A 19291-nucleotide genomic window follows, 5' to 3' on the forward strand; every position below is an offset into this window, starting at 1 on the left:
GGAACCCTCCTGTCAAATTTATATCATTCCTGGTTCCCTGTAATTCCGCCCCCCATGACCAACGGTTTCCTAAGCCCTAAGCTGATGTCAAGTCCTTTGCTCACACTCCTCCCTGCCCTCTAATGTTCAACCCAAGGTACTGCACGTCCACTACACTTCCTCAGCTGTTTCCCCACTGTAGTAACTGACACCTGTCTAAACTGTGCAGACCTTCCTTTCTCTATTCTGACAAGTCCGTCCGTCCGTCCGTCCGGTCACCTTCCCTACACTGACATTAGCAGATGAATTCTTGTTCTAGTTTGGGTGTAAGAATCTTCTGTATAAAAAATAAATATGTAGAGAAGAAAGTGGAAAAGTGGATGGGAGCACAACGTTCTTGGTCCTCCATTTCTAGAGGTTTATGCAACGCTGGTGGATATGGACCCACTGCGCCACAGTGCCGGGCTTACCCGGAAGGGAAGTAACTAAATTTCTACCTGGTCTTCACTAGGGCCTCTGATGGTGAGGACAGGCGGGACTGCCAGTAAACACTAGGTACCACTCCAGAGCAGTCCCTGGGACTGCAGAAGATACCCGGAGGGTCAGAGATGTGAGTACAAGGTACAGCAGGGCATGACAACAATGTAGTTAGATGGTCCGAGTTCAGGGCTGGCAGCACGGGTTCACTATTCAAAGCTGAAGTCAGAAATATAGATGTCAAACAAAGTGGGTAAACAGGCCGGGTCGATAACGGGTGACAGAATACAAAGGTTCCGAGTAAGCTAGGAACCAATGATAGCAGGTGATAGGCTGGGGAAGCAAATCTTTGCAGCACAGAGTGGATACAAATTCCTGCAGAGTTAGGCCCCCCCTAAGACTCACAACCAGCACAAATCAACTCTTAGCAATGGTTAGGCACTTGGTGGAGCAGAGCGAAACACATGGTGAGTAGGAAGGCGTGCGAATGGCCAGCGTAACAATGTGTGCCACCACTGGCAGGTGAAGCCCCATCCTTGATTGGGTGAAGAAATCTTCTGTATACAAAACCTTGTAGAAAAGAAGGTGGAGAAGATAACAACTGCTTGGTCCTCAATCTTGGAGATGGGATGGATAATGGAAGCTACCACCACCTGTTTATGGAGCTCCAGCTAAGATTGGAGTGTGGAAATTGCCTAAATATGTACTTCCTATTGGTGAGTCCAAACATTCTGCATTATGGTTAGATATGAAGACTTAATCAATTTGTTGCTTTTTCCCCTAAAAATGTGCTGTTTTTTTTTTGGGTTTTTAGGACAAACAGTTACTGCCAAGTTCCACCATAGATTGCAGCTAATCATTAGTGATTCACTTAGCAGGACACTCTGCAAAGACTCTTGTAACAAAAAAGTGGACAGAAAGAGGCTTTTTAGTGGTAACTTTATTTAAAGTGGCAAAGGCTCATGTACCCAGGATGGACATTGAACCTGGCAGCCGTTGTCATTCAGAGATGTAGCAGGTATTGAAAGTCAGTTAAAAGCTGCATGGACATCTCCAATTAGGGCCCATTAGTGTGTGGCAGCCAATGAAGACAACATGACCCGAGGGCACTGAGCTCAATGAGATTTGCAAGCAACTAAATGTGATTATAGACCTTTGCTGACCCAACCTGCTGAGGCGAGTAGAGGTATAAAAGTCACCAGCCCGGCGACTGTTTCCTGATCACACGCAGAGATGGCTCAGGGGAGACCATGCTCCTTTTCACACCTGAAGATCACCACCGTCGTCCCCATCTACTTCACCATGATTGGTTTGGTTTTGGTTCTGTCTCTTGTGACTCTACATGACACAACCCAAGTGTCCAGCTCATTCCCATATACTGTCCCCCTGGATCCCGAGGGGTCTCTCCAGCTCTTCTGGAACATCAGCTATGCCGAAAAAGTGGTGAACTTCCAGATCCTCATCAAGAACCTAAAATTTGGGATGATTTTCGGCATGTCAGACCGAGGAGAGTTTGAAGGTGCAGATCTGGCCATCCTGTGGAGTGACGGATTCAGTTCTTATTTTGGCGTAAGCTTCTGTTTTCTTTTCTTCAATACATAATAATAATCTTTATTTTTATATAGCGCTAACATATTCCGCAGCGCTTTACAGTTTGCACACATTATCAATATAAGTAGTTTTGACTTTGAGGGTCTAATTCTCCCATAAAGCCAAGGTGCATTGATCTGTTGCTGCTCTGTTGATTGAGACAATATGGAAAGTCTAGTTTTTTTGATCTTTTGACATGGGACTGGTGCAGTGCTGTGATCTGAATATACTTTGTATTTCAATTCTTAACCTGCTTGTTGTCAGTGAATGTGAATATTAACATAGGCTGTTGTAACAATGTGCTGCTCACACAGCTGAAAGGCTTTTTACGAGTGGAGCTCAACCCACTGATAACCACATCTCCTATAACTACAGAATGGATCAGTGGACAATTCTCCAACTACTTCAACCAGACAGGAATTTAAGAGTCCACTTCCCGTGATCGGAGAAGGATCACAGTCAATGCCTAATGACAAACTCGGCTTTTTTGCATCTGCCACTATCAGCTCTGCTACATCTTTGTCCTTTTGCATTTTCAGGATGCCTGGAGCGATGAAGACGGACATCTTCATATTGATTCACACCAAGACTATCAGCTGCTTTCCGCACAACAGACTCCTGAGGGGCTCTATCTTGTCTTCAGGAGACCGTTCACTACCTGCGATCCCCATGACTACTTCATAGAGGTACTATGTATCTTGTTACTCCCGATGTAGGAGCATATATGTCATAGAGGTAGATACTGGGGCTGCTGTGGGGCCATTAGAGATAGGGCACCCATGTTAGGTTGGTCCTATCACCGTTTCTATTTGTGGGTAGATATATTCTCTATAAGTCGTATTTTCCAACTTTTGGCCATGCTCAACAGGAGGTACATGAGTAATTTTTTAACTGCTTCCCCTTTAGGGTCATGCCCTTGCATAACCTATTTTCACACCCAAAATGGGTGTTTGAAACTGGCATTTTGCACAAGAAACTGACTGCATATTCCTCTTGGCCGGAATATTGAAAAAATTTGTGAGCATTTATAAGATTTTCCAACTTCTACAGTAGGTCTCTCCTTTTTCCAAGAGCCATTTGGCAAATATGGTATAAACGAGCCACATTGTTAGCAATCAGTAGGATGGCAAATGGGCACAATGGTTATGGAAAGGGTGTGGAGGAGAGAGGACCAGATTATTCTATCTTGAATGGCAAAATCCGGCAACACAATTGGATTTTTACTATGGGACCCCATCTCTTCCATGTATAATGCCCAATATATTACAAAATTGGCTGAGCAGAGGGAATGCCCTGTCCATGACGGGGGCAAAGTGACAGTGATTGGTGCTTGCTCTAGATGGAAAACTCATTGGACATTCATATTTTTCTATTCATTAATCTTCCTCTCCAGGATGGGACAGTCCACCTAGTCTATGCCTTGCTGGAGAAGCCATTCCAATCCCTTTCTGCTATCAATATCTCCTTACTCCACCGAGGACTCCAGAGGGTGCAACTCTTGAAACCAGAGATCCCCACACCCCACCTTCCGAAGGATGTAGTCACTATGGATGTCCGGGCGCCCAATGTGGTTATCCCAGATAAGGAGACAACTTACTGGTGTTACATCACCAAGCTGCCGGAGGACTTCTCCAAACACCACATAGTGATGGTAAGCTCTACTAGATATGGCCATAGATTGAGGTGACCACAAGATGGACCACCAAATATCGTTTGTTTTACTGTAAACTACAATGTAGGATACTGTGTTTGAAATCACGTTAAAACCCCCGAATCCCAACTTCTATCTGATTTCAAGTAAATTCCAAGTTTTGGCTCAGTTTGTAACCATGAAACCTTCTCTCCAGGTTGATTCTATAGTTTCAGGTGTTTCTACTAGAAGCTACTGTATATATCCACAAGTTGGCTATCAAACTGTACAGCGTTTCCATGGAATTCACAAGCCAGAATTTGTGGATGTGGGGGGGTTATCCTCTTAGGCGGCATTCACACATCTATGCGTCACAGTCTGAGCATGGCCTGTGATTCTCCGACTGGTCGTGGGTCTCCTGACCCAAACTTGACAGTCTCATAGACAGTATGTCTATGAGACTGTGGAGTTCTAGTCAGTAGACCCATGGCCAGTACGAGAATCACGGTTATGCATGAGGTTGAATTCCTTTAGACTATGTTTACAAGGCAAATTTTAGGAGGAAAATGTGGAAAAATCACACTCAGATTCGCAAGAAAATTTTCTGCAGAAATCCGAGGTTGACCATTAGATTTCTGGCTTGGGTTTGCAGCGGGAAATACCTCCAATCTGCTCACAGATTAGCCCCATTGAATTGGACTAAGCAATGTCCCAATCCTGGTCACTTTATTGTAGCAAATGTCCCCATCTTGGTCACCTTGTTGTAGCATTGTCCCCATCCTGGTCACATTGTTACAGCAATATCCACATTCTGGTCACCTGATTGTAGAAAATGTCCACATCCTAGTCACCTTGTTGTAGTAATGTCCCATTCTGGACACCTTGATGTAGCAAATGTCTCCATCCTGGTCACTTTGTTGTAGTAATGTCCCCATCCTGATCACCATGTTGTAGCAATGTTCCAATTCTGGTCATCTTGTAGCAATGTCCCCATCCTGGTCACCTTCTAGCAATGTCCTCATCCTGGTCCACTTGTTGTAACAATATCCTCATCTTGGTCATCTTTACGTAGCAATGTCACCTTCATGTAGCAATGTCCACATCCTGGTCCACTTGTTGTAACAATGTCCTCATCGTGGTCACCTTCATGTAGCAATGTCCCCATCCTGATCAACTTCATGTAGCAATATCCCCATCCTGGTCACCTTCATATAGCAATGTCCCCATCCTGGTCAACTTCTTGTAGCAATATCTCCATCCTGGTCACCTTGTTGTAACAAATGTCCTCAATGTTGCTGCTCTTCATATAAACATAAAAAAATCCTTCACACCTGACCTCGCTCCCTTGGCGAACAGTGACCTTTTCCTTCTGCACAGCAGCACATGGCAGTGACGTCATACGCTTGCCACACCGACATGCTAACATCAAATGCCGGCCTCTGATTGGCCGGTGACTGGTATTGGTATTGCGGCGCAGGATGATGGTCTCTGTGCCGCAATACATTTCTGTTGAATGTGCTTCCAAGGACACACATTCAGCTGAAACAAACCGCTGACACAGGTGGCCCCTGGCTTTTGAGACCACTGGGCTAACCCAACAGGAATTCCATGTGGAGTTGGTGCAAAATTCTCTTTGAGAAGTAACCTCTCACAAAGAGCTGTAGATTTCCCACAGAAATCACTGAGAGATGGAGGAAGTGCCAGTCTGAGAGCGCACTGTCAATCTGCTGCCAGAAGAGTTAGAACTCGATTTTCAATGATATCGTCCTGAGACTGGGTTTTTTAATTTCTATCAACAGCCCGCTTAAATAACATGGAAAGAGGCGGGGGGATAATCTCCCTGCCTGCTCTTATGATAGGGGTTTGCATTTTTTGAGTGTCTTGGAAATGAAGATTAATTTTCGTCGTTAAATATATTCATTGCAGCGTCGCTATAAAACCTCCAAATGTGATATAAAATTAGGCTTTGCCACAGGAAAAATCTGACAGAAGCTGCTGACGGAGCCCGTTCTCTTCCAGTTGACACTGAATCGTAATTACTCTGGTAATTATACACGCAGAATGGAAGATGGCAGAATTGTGAGTCCTGTCAAATATGTTTGCCATACCAGCAGAAATGCCTGAAGAAATGATGAAAAAATTGGGGAGGGGGGAGAAAAGTCCCACATAATGACGAGACGGTTCCTAAGGCATTTCTAGATTAGAAAATTGCACCCTGTGAGGTGACTGACACTTCAGTGGAAGTAGAAAAGTACAAAAAATGCAGTGTAACAGCCTCCCCCTCATCAAGAGATGCCATTATCAACCTGCTGGACAGGAATCCCCAAAAACACCGGCAAGAGAAGACCCCAAATCAAACATGCAAAATAATCTAAATTGATAGAATTACTATTTAGCACAGCTCTGAGTATAATACAGGATGTTGCTCAGGATCAGTAATGTAATGTATGTACACAGTGAGTGCACCAGCAGAATAGTGAGTGCAGCTCTGGAGTATAATACAGGATGTAACCCAGGATCAGTATAGGATCAGTAATGTAATGTATGTACACAGTGACTGCACCAGCAGAATAGTGAGTGCAGCTCTGGAGTATAATACAGGATGTAACTCAGGATCAGTACAGGATCAGTAATGTAATGTATGTACACAGTGACTGCACCAGCAGAATAGTGAGTGCAGCTCTGGGGTATAATACAGGATGTAACGCAGGATCAGTACAGGATCAGTAATATAATGTATGTACACAGTGACTGCACCAGCAGAATAGTGAGTGCAGCTCTGGAGTATAATACATGATGTAACTCAGGATCAGTAATGTAATGTATGTACACAGTGACTGCACCAGCAGAATAGTGAGTGCAGCTCTGAGTATAATACAGGATGTTACTCAGGATCAGTAATGTAGTGTATGTACACAGTGACTGCACCAGCAGAATAGTGAGTGCAGCTCTGGGGTATAATACAGGATGTAACTCAGGATCAGTAATGTAATGTATGTACACGGTGACTGCACCAGCAGAATAGTGAGTGCAGCTCTGGAGTATAATGCAGGATGTAACTCAGGATCAGTAATGTAATGTATGTACACAGTGACTGCACCAGCAGAATAGTGAGTGCAGCTCTGGAGTACAATACAGGATGTAACTCAGGATCAGTACAGGATCAGTAATGTATGTCATAGTAAAAAAAGACAGCAGGATGGCGCTCACCGTTCTCTTGAAATGATTCACTTTATTTCATATCGACAAAGCATAGGCACCGGCACGGGAGGAATGTAAAAAGACGGTCCGTCTTTTTACATTCCTCCCGTGCCGGTGCCTATGCTTTGTCGATATGAAATAAAGTGAATCATTTCAAGAGAACGGAAAGTGCCATCCTGCTGTCTTTTTTTACTATGACATTTCATGTTTTTCTTCATATGGATAGAGCACCCGTTCAGTAAAGGGTTACAGGTGTTACACTGATAGCGGTTACAAGCAGCTTTGCGGGTATTTCTTTCCCAGGGACAGTGCCGGATGTTTTCTTTCTTTCTTTGGACTGATAGTTAATGTAATGTATGTACACAGTAACTGCACCAGCAGAATAGTGATTGCAGCTCTGGGGTATAATACAGGATGTAACTCAGGATCAGTACAGGGTCAGTAATGTAATGTATGTACACAGTGACTGCACCAGCAGAAGAGTGAGTACAGCTCTGGGTATAATACAGGATGTAACTCAGGATCAGTACAGGATCAGTAATGTAATGGATGTACACAGTGACTGCACCAGCAGAAGAGTGAGTACAGCTCTGGGTATAATACAGGATGTAACTCAGGATCAGTAATGTATGTACACAGTGACTGCACCAGCAGAATAGTGAGTGCAGCTCTGGAATGGGTAAGGAATGTATTCAGACACCTTTACATTTTTCACTCTTTGTTTCATTGCAGCCATTTGGTAAATGCAAAAAAGTTCATTTATTTCTCATTAATGTACACTCTGCACCCCATCTTGACTAAAAAAAACCCTGAAATGTAGAAATTTTTGCAAATTTATTAAAAAAGAAAAACTGAAATATCACATGGTCGTAAGTATTCAGACCCTTTGCTCAGACACTCATATTTAAGTCACATGCTGACCATTTCCTTGTGATCCTCCTTGAGATGGTTCAACTCCTTCATTGGAGTCCAGCTGTGTTTAATTAAACTGATAGGACTTGATTTGTAAAGGCACACACCTGTCTATATAAGACCTCACAGCTCACAGTGCATGTCAGACCAAATGACAATCATGAGGTCGAAGTAATTGGCCAAAGAGCTCAGAGACAGAATTGTGGCAAGGTATACATCTGTCCAAGGTTACACCACCTGTCCAATACAATCCCAACAGTGAAACATGGTGGTGGCAGCATCATGCTATGGGGATGTTTTTCAGCTGAGTGGACAGGACGACTGGTTGCAATTGAAGAAAACATGAATGCGGCCAAGTACAGAGAGATCCTGGATGAAAACCTCTTCCAGCGTGCTCTGGACCTCAGACTTGGCCGAAGGTTCACCTTCCAACAAGACAATGACCCTAAGCACACAGCTAAAATAACAAAGGAGTGGCATCAGAACAACTCTGTGACCATTCTTGACTGTCCCAGCCAGAGCCCTGACCTAAACCCAATTGAGCATCTCTGGAGAGACCTGAAATTGGCTGTCCACCAACGTTCACGATCCAACCTGAGGGAACTGGAGAGGATCTTCAAGGAAGAATGGCACAGGATCCCCAAATCCAGGTGTTAAAAACTTGTTGCATCCTTCCCAAGAACACTCATGGCTGTAATAGCGCAAACGGATGCTTCTACTCAATACTGGGCAAAGGGTCTGAATACTTATGACCATGTGATATTTCAGTTTTTCGTTTTTAATAAATTTGCAAAAATTTCTACATTTCTGTTTTTTTTCTGTCAAGATGGGGTGCAGAGTGTACATTAATGAGAAAAAAAATGAACTTTTTAGAATTTACCAAATGGCTACAATGAAGCAAAGAGTGAAAAATTTAAAGGGGTCTGAATACTTTCCGTACCAACTGTAGGATGTAACTCAGGATCAGTAATGTAATGTATGTACACAGTGACTGTGTACACAGTGACCAGCAGAATAGTGAGTGCAGCTCTACTCAGCTGCTGCTCATTGTGGTGACTGAGGGTGTGTTCGCCGCTGATCCTGCTGTGTGCTCCTAAGCTCTGAGAAACAACACCTCTCCACCTGGGCACCTGCTCTCTCTCCTACCCAGGGAGGAGTGGGTTTCCTGGGATGAGCAATGGAGCCAAGTCCCAGGCTTCTGTTTCCTGGACCAGGCCGGCGGGGGGCAGAAGAAACCTTCAACTGGCCTGCACATCAGAGGGACTCAGGGGTGAAGCGCTCCACCAGGAGTCACAGCAATGTGACTCCTACACCCCCTGGGTCTGCAGAGACCCAGAGATGCCGCAAGGCTTCCAACATGGAGGAGAAGCCTGCGAGCAGCGTGCAAGATGGCGGTCCTTCCGGAGGAAAGTTGAGTGCTCACGGAGGTGAGGCTGACCTCATTGAGGAAGGTTGGGGGCTGCAGAGACCTAAGGAGTCTGTGTCCACCTCCACCTATGGCTCCCGGGTCATGAGCCACCTCCATGAATATGAAGAGGCGAGTAAGACCATCAGGAGGCTCCGGGAGGAGCTGCGCTGCACAAGCGCCAAAGCTGCAGGTGCCTCCAAACCGAAGAAGACCCAACTCCAGGTGGAGGTAAAGAGACTGAAGCTTGATAGTAATGAGCTGGAGGTGAGGAAAGCATTCCTAAGAGAAAAAAGTGGACCATTTAAAGAAAAACTACTGAATGAGGACAGATTCAGAAAAATGGCTGATAACAGAGAGCAAAGGCATTTGGGGCTGCAGCCTGAGAACCATGCCCCTTGAGAAAGGCACCGCCGAAACGCGCATCAGAGTTTAACTGGTACATCTCCGTGGACCACCCTCCGGAGCCTAAGCCTGCCATTTTCAACCAGGTAACATGTCCATGCTATACCTTGCATTGAGAGCTTATTTATGCGGTGAGGATATCTCCTCCATAAATCCTACCTGGTAAACAGACTCTTTAACAAATTTACCAATTTAAATTAATTTATAGAATTAATGCATCTATATAAACATTTTGCATCTATTGTACAGCTTCTGTCAGGGGCTTCAGGGATTTGTGTGGTCTGTTATCTATACAGTTTCATCCCTTGCACAATTTTTTCCGTCTGTTCCCCATACCAAATCTATGTGTAGATCTCGAAAAAAATCAAAAAGGCCTAAAGCAGGCACTTCCCATATATAAATAACTCTTACCAAAAAAAGGAAGTATACGCCAAGTTCAAATAAATCTCAATCCATCTTTATTCAAAACACCAATAATAAGATAAAATAATGAAGATACAGGTGCAAATTAAGGACTACAGACCACAGGTAGCTTAATCACACATCATTAAAGTCATAAAAACTTGTATACTCTATTATTAGGCATCCTCTGTTAGAGATAATAGCTATATGTATGACCAATCAATGGTCTAAAAGACCTAAAATAGTTTCCACAAGTATAAAATTGCATAGGTGTTACAAAAATCACATAATAAAGTGCACTAGTGAAAAAATAAAGTATATATACTTAGTGTAGATGCCAAAAAAAAAAAATAAATAAAAATATATATATATATATATATATATATATATATGGCACTGCTTATAGGTTATATTAGGGTAGTACAAAAATAGACTTTCAATAAATCACAATAACGGTTAATCTGCAAAATGCAGATAATACAAAATGCTAGAGGTAATGCCAGCAGTCTTGGTAAATATATAAATATATCAACAGTACTACAACTAATAATAGTACCCTAATTCCCTAAATAAAGTGCACTAGTGCAGAACTAGGCTGTTAAACATATACTTAGTGTGAATGCCAAAAGTATAGTACTGCTAAATTAATATAGTACAGGAATGGACTTTCAATAGATCACAATAATAGTTAATCCGCAAAGTGCAGATAGTGCAAAAAGCAAATAGTGCATGGCAATCTTGGTAGATATATGAAGATTTAGCCCATTAAATATATAAAGTTAGGAGAGTAACACCTGGTGAATGATACCTGACCTGGGAGTAGTCATTGTGCCCCGACGCGCGTTTCACGTTTAGCTTATTCTGTGGGGGAAATACGTTAATGCCGGAGTGCCTCCTTGATCTATTTATAGTCCTGTCTGCATTGATGGCAGTGGGATGTAATGGCGCTCGTCTCGCTGTGAAGGGGAGTGACGTCAGGCTGCTCGGCGTCTCACGTGACTGATCCACCCACTGCCCGATGCGTCAGAACGGGGGGAAGAACCAGCCAAACTAAGGACGCGTTGCCACGGTGACTCACTACCTGACAGCATGAGAGAGCACACACCGCTATCTGAGCTAGTACAGGAGATAATACCATCAGTTCAAATGAGGAATTGAGAAATAATGAGACAGTGCCACTTTCTCTGATCATTCCAAATATAAAAGGGAATTTAAAGATTGTATATAAACTGCAGTCATCTTATCCATATTCTGGATATAAAAAAATATATTATAAAAAAAAATATATATATATATATATATATATATATGAAAAAATGAAAAATAAAAAATGAATAATAAAGTGATAATGAAATAAACAATAAATATCCATTAAGGTAGTCTCCATATATCCACCAACTACCAATAATCAACAAATTACAGCGTTTACAGTAATATAGTATAATGCTCCAATTTATTAATATTCAAATACATAAATATACATCCAGGTGATACATATATATAATTATAAATGTAGTGATATGAATGATAATATAAATTGATCCATATAGTGTAATATAATACAGATGGGCACACTTTAAAAAAGTGTGTGTCCAATTTGATGGTGATAGTGAATAGACATAAAATAGTTAATAAATAAACATTAGTGTTAAATTAGTGAATATACATAAAAAAAAATTCTAAAAAATTTTTCTATAAAGAATAATCAATGATATTCATATATCTAGACTCCTTATATGGAACATCTCGAAAATCGCAGCTGTTCATTTCCCAAAAAAGCTGTCTCCATCTTGGAATAATCCATAAAATCCTTATCCCCAATTTCCTGGACTGCTCCACCATACACAGCTTTGGTATTCCATGGATAAAGATAATTAACCTAAAAAGACTTAAAAATAAAAATGATTAAAATACAATAAAAAAGATATGACAAAAATAGAAACATGACTTATAAGAAAGGGGCAAAACTAAGAACTTCATTTAAGCCATTAGGTTGAACCGAACAACCCGAAAAATCCACTTGGCTTCCAATTGGGCCAAGTCTCTCCTCCAATTCCCTCCTCGTTGACTTATCAACACCTTATCTATTCCTATTACTTTAAGTTGATTTGCATTGCCATCATGGGCCTTTTTGAAGTGTCTTGGTATAGGTTTTAACTCTGAGATTTCTTCAACATCAGGAGCATTTTTGATGTCCCTAAAGTGTTCTCTTACCCGTGTTTTCAAGGGTCTAGAAGTTAGACCTATATATACTTTCTTACATGGACAAAATGCATAGTACACAACACCAATAGAGCTGCATGTTATGTTTTGAGTAATGGTAAATGTCTTAGTGCCATCACTAGATTGAAAGGTCAAGGCTCTCTGCATGTTGGGACACGATATACAATCATTACAGGGGTAAAAACCCCATTTAGGTCCTATGGATCCAAATACTCTCTCCACCTTTTCACCTCTATGGTAGCTGTGAACTAACATGTCTTTAAGATTTTTAGCCCTTCTGTATGTAATAGAAGGTACATCATTCACATGTTTGGTGATGGTTTGATCCATTTTCAAAATTGACCAGTATTTATCCAAAGCTCCTCTCATAGCTGACTACTTCTCACTCTATGTCGAAATAAACCTCACCTTTTGTTCACATTTCTTCCTGGATTTAGGTTGCAACAGATCAATCCTTTTTTCCCCAATAGCTCGATTCATGCCTCTTTTGATACTTCTATTGGAATATCCTCTATTTCTAAACCTTTCAGCGAGCTCATCAGCCTGTTGTCGAAAAAGGTTATCATTAGAGCATATCCTCTTGATACGAAGGAATTGGCTGGTCGGAATTCCATTTAATAATGGTTGAGGATGGGAAGACGATGCGTGTAATAGAGAATTCACTGCTGTGTGTTTACGATAAACATCTGTTTCCAATACGTTGTCAGCTCCTTTTGATATCATAATGTCTAGAAACTCAATTTTCTCCCGATTGTACTTATAAGTTAATTTAATGTTCATTGAATTATCATTTAAGATCTCAAAAAAGGCCTTCAGGTCCTGTTCTGAGCCCTGCCAAATCATGAAAATATCATCAATATATCGGGCCCAGAACAGGACCTTCTCAATGAACGCAATCGTATTGGTGAAAGAAAATTTTCTCTCCCATAATCCCAAGAAAACATTTGCATACAAGATGGCGAAAGCCACCCCCATCGCGGTCCCACGTTGCTGCAAATATACTGTTTCTTTAAAGATAAAATAATTATGCTCCAATGTAAATTGGAGAAGGGAGATAAGAAAATCAACTAAATCCATTCCATGTTCGGTCATAGACAAAAATGTTCGAGCTGCTTTTAACCCATCCTTGTGCTGAATAGATGTGTATAAGGATTCTATATCGAATGTGACTAACCACATATCTTCTTCCATAGGTATTCCGTCTACCTTACTTAACACATCTCCAGTATCCCTGATGTATGAAGGTAACGATTGAACCAGGGGTTTCAAGTAAAAATCCAAATACTTACTGATCACTTCGCATAGACTCCCATTCCCGGATACTATTGGTCGTCCCGGTGGATTAGATAAACTCTTGTGGATTTTTGGGATGAAATATATACATGCCGTCTTTGGATAGGCTGGTATTAAGTTATCTTTCAACTCCTTTGTAATTATTCCTTCCTGGAAGGCTTTATCCAATATGCTTTGTAGTTCACTCTGAAAGGTCAACATAGGATTAAATTGACATCTCTCAGTTGTCTCAGTGCTTCCTTTTCATATTGCACTCGGGGCCATACAACTATATTGTCCCCCTTATCTGCTGGTTTTATTATTATTTCATTAAGGCTCTGGAGTTCTCGCTGAGCTTTTCTCTGATTAATAGTTAAGTTATCATTAGATGTTCCCTTAGATATTTTCTCAAACTCCTTTGTGACCTACTTCACAAATAGTTCTATATTCGGGTATATGTTAAGCGGGGGAAACCTCTTTGGAGTTGGAGGTATAAATTTGTTCATACTAGATGTACTTACCTGATGTTCACTGTCTAGTTCCTCCAATGTAGTTATTGCTTCTAATTCCTGAGTACTCCAGGCTTCACCAGCATTAGACTTGTCATGTAATTTCTTTAAAATAAGCTTTCTCGCAAAGAGATGAAGATCCTTTACAGCTGAGAAAAAGTCAAAGGGAGACACAGCTGAACATGAAAGACTCAGGCCCAGAACTTCCAATTGAGATTTAGTTAATTCTATTTCTGAGAGATTAATCACCTGTAATCTAGAAGAGGTACCAGTCATCATCACCTGTATCTTCATTATTTTATCTTAATATTGGTGTTTTGAATAAAGATGGATTCAGATTTATTTGAACTTGGCGTATACTTCCTTTTTTTGGTAAGAGTTATTTATATATGGGAAGTGCCTGCTTTAGGCCTTTTTTATTTTTTTCGGGTGTTTACTGATTGTTTTTTTGTATTTATTACAGTGAGTATTTTCTCATATTTGGCCAGATGGATGTTAAAGCTAGGGACACAGCCTGGCTTTCTTGCATATATTCTGTTTTCAATGGAGATACAGGGCAAAGTAGTAATAATGAAAGTGGGCAAAAATTAGAATCCAAGAATACTATCAAATATCTTTTAAAAAGACGAACGCGTACCTGGTGGAACAAGGCTTCCCTAGAAAAATAATTGGCAAAAGGACTGATACCTAGAGGCCTCTGTGTAAAGATTATGCCTTCTTTTCCGGTAGATGACAGTACATTTAAAATCAAATGGGAAGATGCATGTAGTTCAAAGTCCCTTATGGAATTGCTTATAGGTCATAATAAGAAAAGTTTGGATAAATTTGATTTGGAGATTGAAAATATATGCAAGAAATTGACAGGAACACTAACAGTATCTGAGCTAGAAGAACTGAATAAGGATATTGATACTCAATTTCAGATATGGGAAAAAGAAGTTAAAAGTACCAAGACCAAAAAATTCCAAAGAGATTTGAATGATTTTAAAAATGGAACTGTCTATAAGTGGCAGAATATTTCTACTACAGAACATGAACGTATGAGGTCATCTTCAGTTTCCTCGATGTCATCACGGGATGAGGATACAGAACATTGTACTGGAAATCGACTTTATAATTTGAGGGGGAACAATCATAGAATAAAAGGAACATATCATAGTAATAAAAAGGATAGGAGGGTGACTGGTACCTCTTCTAGATTACAGGTGATTAATCTCTCAGAAATAGAATTAACTAAATCTCATTTGGAAGTTCTGGGCCTGGGTCTTTCATGTTCAGCTGTGTCCTCCTTTGACTTTTTCTCACCTGTAAAGGATCTTCATCTCTTTGCGAGAAAGCTTATTTTAAAGAAATTACATGACAAGTCTAATGCTAGTGAAGCCTGGACTACTCAGGAATTAGAAGCAATAGCTACATTGGAGGAACTAGACAGGTAAGTACATCTAGTATGAACAAATTTATACCTCCAACTCCAAAGAGGTTTTCCCCGCTTAACATATACCCGAATATAGAACTATTTGTGAAGTTGGTCATAAAGGAGTTTGAGAAAATATCTAAAGCCCCCGTTACACACTGCGATATCGCTAGCAATATCGCTGTAAAGTCACCGATTTTGCGACATTACAGCGATATTACTAGCGATATCGCTGCATGTGATACTTACCTCCGACCGGCTCCCCCGCTGGTAATCGCTGATCGCGCGAGAAGCTGCTGGACCATTCCTCGTCGTCCACTTCCTGCGGCGCTTCCTGCTGTGACGACGAGCGACGCGTGGAGCCGGGCGGGAGGACGCAGGATCGCCGCGTCTGACAGGTAAGTAGCGATCCCCGTCCCCTGCGATGTCGCTGGTGAGATCTGCCTGAGTGGCAGCTCACTAGCGACCACCCAGCGATTCACCAGCGATCCTGACCGCGTCATATCGCTGGTCGGGATCGCTGGTGAGTCGCTAGGTGTAACGGTACCCTAAGGGAATATCTAATGATAACTTAACTATTAATCAGAGAAAAGCTCTGAGAGAACTCCAGAGTCTTAATGAAATAATAATAAAACCAGCAGATAAGGGGGACAATATAGTTGTATGGCCCCCGAGTGCAATATGAAAAGGAAGCACTGAGACAACTGAGAGATGTCAATTGCTATAGGAGATTAACCTTTAATCCTATGTTGACCTTTCAGAGTGAACTACAAAGCATATTGGATAAAGCCTTCCAGGAAGGAATAATTACAAAGGATTTGAAAGATAACTTAATACCAGCCTATCCAAAGACAGCATGTATATATTTCATCCCAAAAATCCACAAGAGTTTATCTAATCCACTGGGACGACCAATAGTATCCGGGAATGGGATTCTACGCGAAGTGATCAGTAAGTATTTGGATTTTTACTTGAAACCCCTGGCTCAATCGTTACCCTCATACATCAGGGATACTGGAGATGTGTTAAGTAAGGTAGAAGGAATACCTATGGAAGAAGATATGTGGTTAGTCACATTCGATATAGAATCCTTATACACATCTATTCAGCACAAGGATGGGTTAAAAGCAGCTCGAACATTTTTGTCTATGACCGAACATGGAATGGATTTAGTTGATTTTCTTATCTCCCTTCTCCAATTTACATTGGAGCATAATTATTTTATCTTTAAAGAAACAGTATATTTGCAGCAACGTGGGACCGCGATGGGGGCGGCTTTCGCCCCCTCGTATGCAAATGTTTTCTTGGGATTATGGGAGAGAAAAATTTTTCTCACCAATCCGACTGTGTTAATTGAGAAGGTCCTGTTCTGGGCCCAACATATTGATGATATTTTCATGATTTGGCAGGGCTCAGAACAGGACCTGCAGGCCTTTTTTGAGATCTTAAATGATAATTCAATGAACATTAAATTAACTTATAAGTACAATCGGGAGAAAATTGAGTTTCTAGACATTATGATATCAAAAGGAACTGACAACGTATTGGAAACAGATGTTTATCGACACAGCAGTGAATTCTCTATTACACGCATCGTCTTCCCATCCTCAACCATTATTAAATGGAATTCCGACCAGCCAATAACTTCGTATCAAGAGGATATGCTCTAATGATTACCTTTTTCGACAACAGGCTGATGAGCTCACTGAAAGGTTTAGAAATAGAGGATATTCCAATAGAAGTATCAAAAGAGGCATGAATCGAGCTATTGGGGAAAAAAGGATTGATCTGTTGCAACCTAAATCCAGGAAGAAATGTGAACAAAAGGTGAGGTTTATTTCGACATAGAGTGAGAAGTGGTCAGCTATGAGAGGAGCTTTGGATAAATACTGGTCAGTTTTGAAAATGGATCAAACCATCACCAAACATGTGAACGATGTACCTTCTATTACATACAGAAGGGCTAAAAATCTTAAAGACATGTTAGTTCACAGCTACCATAGAGGTGAAAAGGTGGAGAGAGTATTTGGATCCATAGGACCTAAATGGGGTTTTTACCCCTGTAATGATTGTATATCGTGTCCCAACATGCAGAGAGCCTTGACCTTTCAATCTAGTGATGGCACTAAGACATTTACCATTACTCAAAACATAACATGCAGCTCTGTTGGTGTTGTATGCTATTCATTTTGTCCATGTAAAAAAGTATATATAGGTCTAACTTCTAGACCCTTGAAAACACGGGTAAGAGAACACTTAAGGGACATCAAAAATGCTCGTGATGTTGAAGAAATCTCAGAGTTAAAACCTATACCAAGGCACTTCAAAAGGCCCATGATTGCAATGCAAATCAACTTAAAGTAATCATTTTTATTTTTAAGTCTTTTTAGGTTAATTATCTTTATCCATGGAATACCAAAGCTGTGTATGGTGGAGCAGTCCAGGAAATTGGGGAATAAGGATTTTATGGATTATTCCAAGATGGAGACAGCTTTTTTGGGAAATGAACAGCTGCGATTTTCGAGATGTTCCATATAAGGAGTCTAGATATATGAATATCATTTATTAATCTTTATAGAAAAATTTTTTAGAATTTTTTTTTATGTATATTCACTAATTTAACACTAATGTTTATTTATTAACTATTTTATGTTTATTCACTATCACCATCAAATTGGACACACACTTTTTTAAGTGTGCCCATCTGTATTATTTTACACTATATGGATCAATTTATATTATCATTCATATCACTACATTTATAATTATATATATATGTAGCACCTGGATGTATATTTATGTATTTGAATAGTAATATATTGGAGCATTATACTATATTAATGTAAACGCTGTAATTTGTTGATTATTGGTAGTTGGTGGATATATAGAGACTACCTTAATGGATATTTATTGTTTATTTCATTATCACTTTATTATTCATTTTTTATTTTTCATTTTTTCATATATATATATATGTATATATATATATATATATATATATTTTTTTTTTAATTTTTATAATATTTTTTTAGATCCAGAATATGGATAAGATGACCGCAGTTTATATACAATGTTTAAATTCCCTTTTATATTTGGAATGATCAGAGAAAGTGGCACTGTCTCATTATTTCTCAATTTCTCATTTGAACTGATGATATTATCTCCTGTACTAGATCAGATAGCGGTGTGCGTTCTCTTATGCTGTCGGGTAGTGAGTCACTGTGGCAACGCGTCCTTAGCTTGGCTGATTCCTCCCCCCGCTCTGACGCGTCGGTCGGTGGGTGGATCAGTCACGGGGGATGCCGAGCAGCCTGACGTCACTCCCCTTCACAGCGAGACGAGCGCCATTACATCCCACTGCCATCAATGCAGACAGGACTATAAATAGATCAAGGAGGCACTCCGGCATTAACGTATTTCCCCCATAGAAGAAGCTAAATGCGAAACGCGCGTCAGGGCACAAGGACTACTCCCAGGTCAGGTATCATTCACCAGGTGTTAAGGCCCTTTTACATTTATCGATGCACCAGCGATCCGACCAGTGATCCGACCCGGTCAGGATCGCTGGTGCATCGCTAAATGATCGCTAGTGAGCTCTCATACAGAAAGATCTCACAGCGATGCAGCAGCGACGCAGAGCGCGATACTCACCTTTCACACACAGCGATCCTGACGTCCTCCCGCCCGCGTCCACGCGTCGCTCGTCGTCACAGCAGGAAGTCTCAGCAAGAAGCGCCCGACGAGAAATGGAGCCGGACATTCTCGCGCGATCAGCGATGGACAGCTGGGGAGCCGGTCGTTGGTAAGTATCACACATAGCGATATCGCTAGCAATATCGCTATAACGTCACAAAACCAGTGACGTTTTAGCG

At 41.0% G+C, this 19291-nt stretch overlaps 1 protein-coding gene across 1 annotated transcript in view; it reads left to right on the forward strand.

The window, feature by feature from the left end:
* The first annotated feature begins 377 nt into the window (after window positions 1-377).
* The window catches only part of DBH (dopamine beta-hydroxylase), a 79693-nt gene continuing 60779 nt past the window's right edge, over window positions 378-19291 (forward strand). The window contains exons 1-3 of the mRNA XM_073541154.1: window positions 378-2025; window positions 2586-2732; window positions 3440-3697. Coding sequence (XP_073397255.1) covers window positions 1690-2025; window positions 2586-2732; window positions 3440-3697 — 741 coding nt within the window. The 5' untranslated portion in view covers window positions 378-1689. The remainder of the gene's footprint in view (window positions 2026-2585; window positions 2733-3439; window positions 3698-19291) is intronic.

The sequence above is a fragment of the Dendrobates tinctorius genome, unplaced genomic scaffold (assembly GCF_039654945.1).
Source record: "Dendrobates tinctorius isolate UK_male_01 unplaced genomic scaffold, ASM3965494v1 ptg000120l, whole genome shotgun sequence".
Taxonomy (NCBI): domain Eukaryota; kingdom Metazoa; phylum Chordata; class Amphibia; order Anura; family Dendrobatidae; genus Dendrobates; species Dendrobates tinctorius.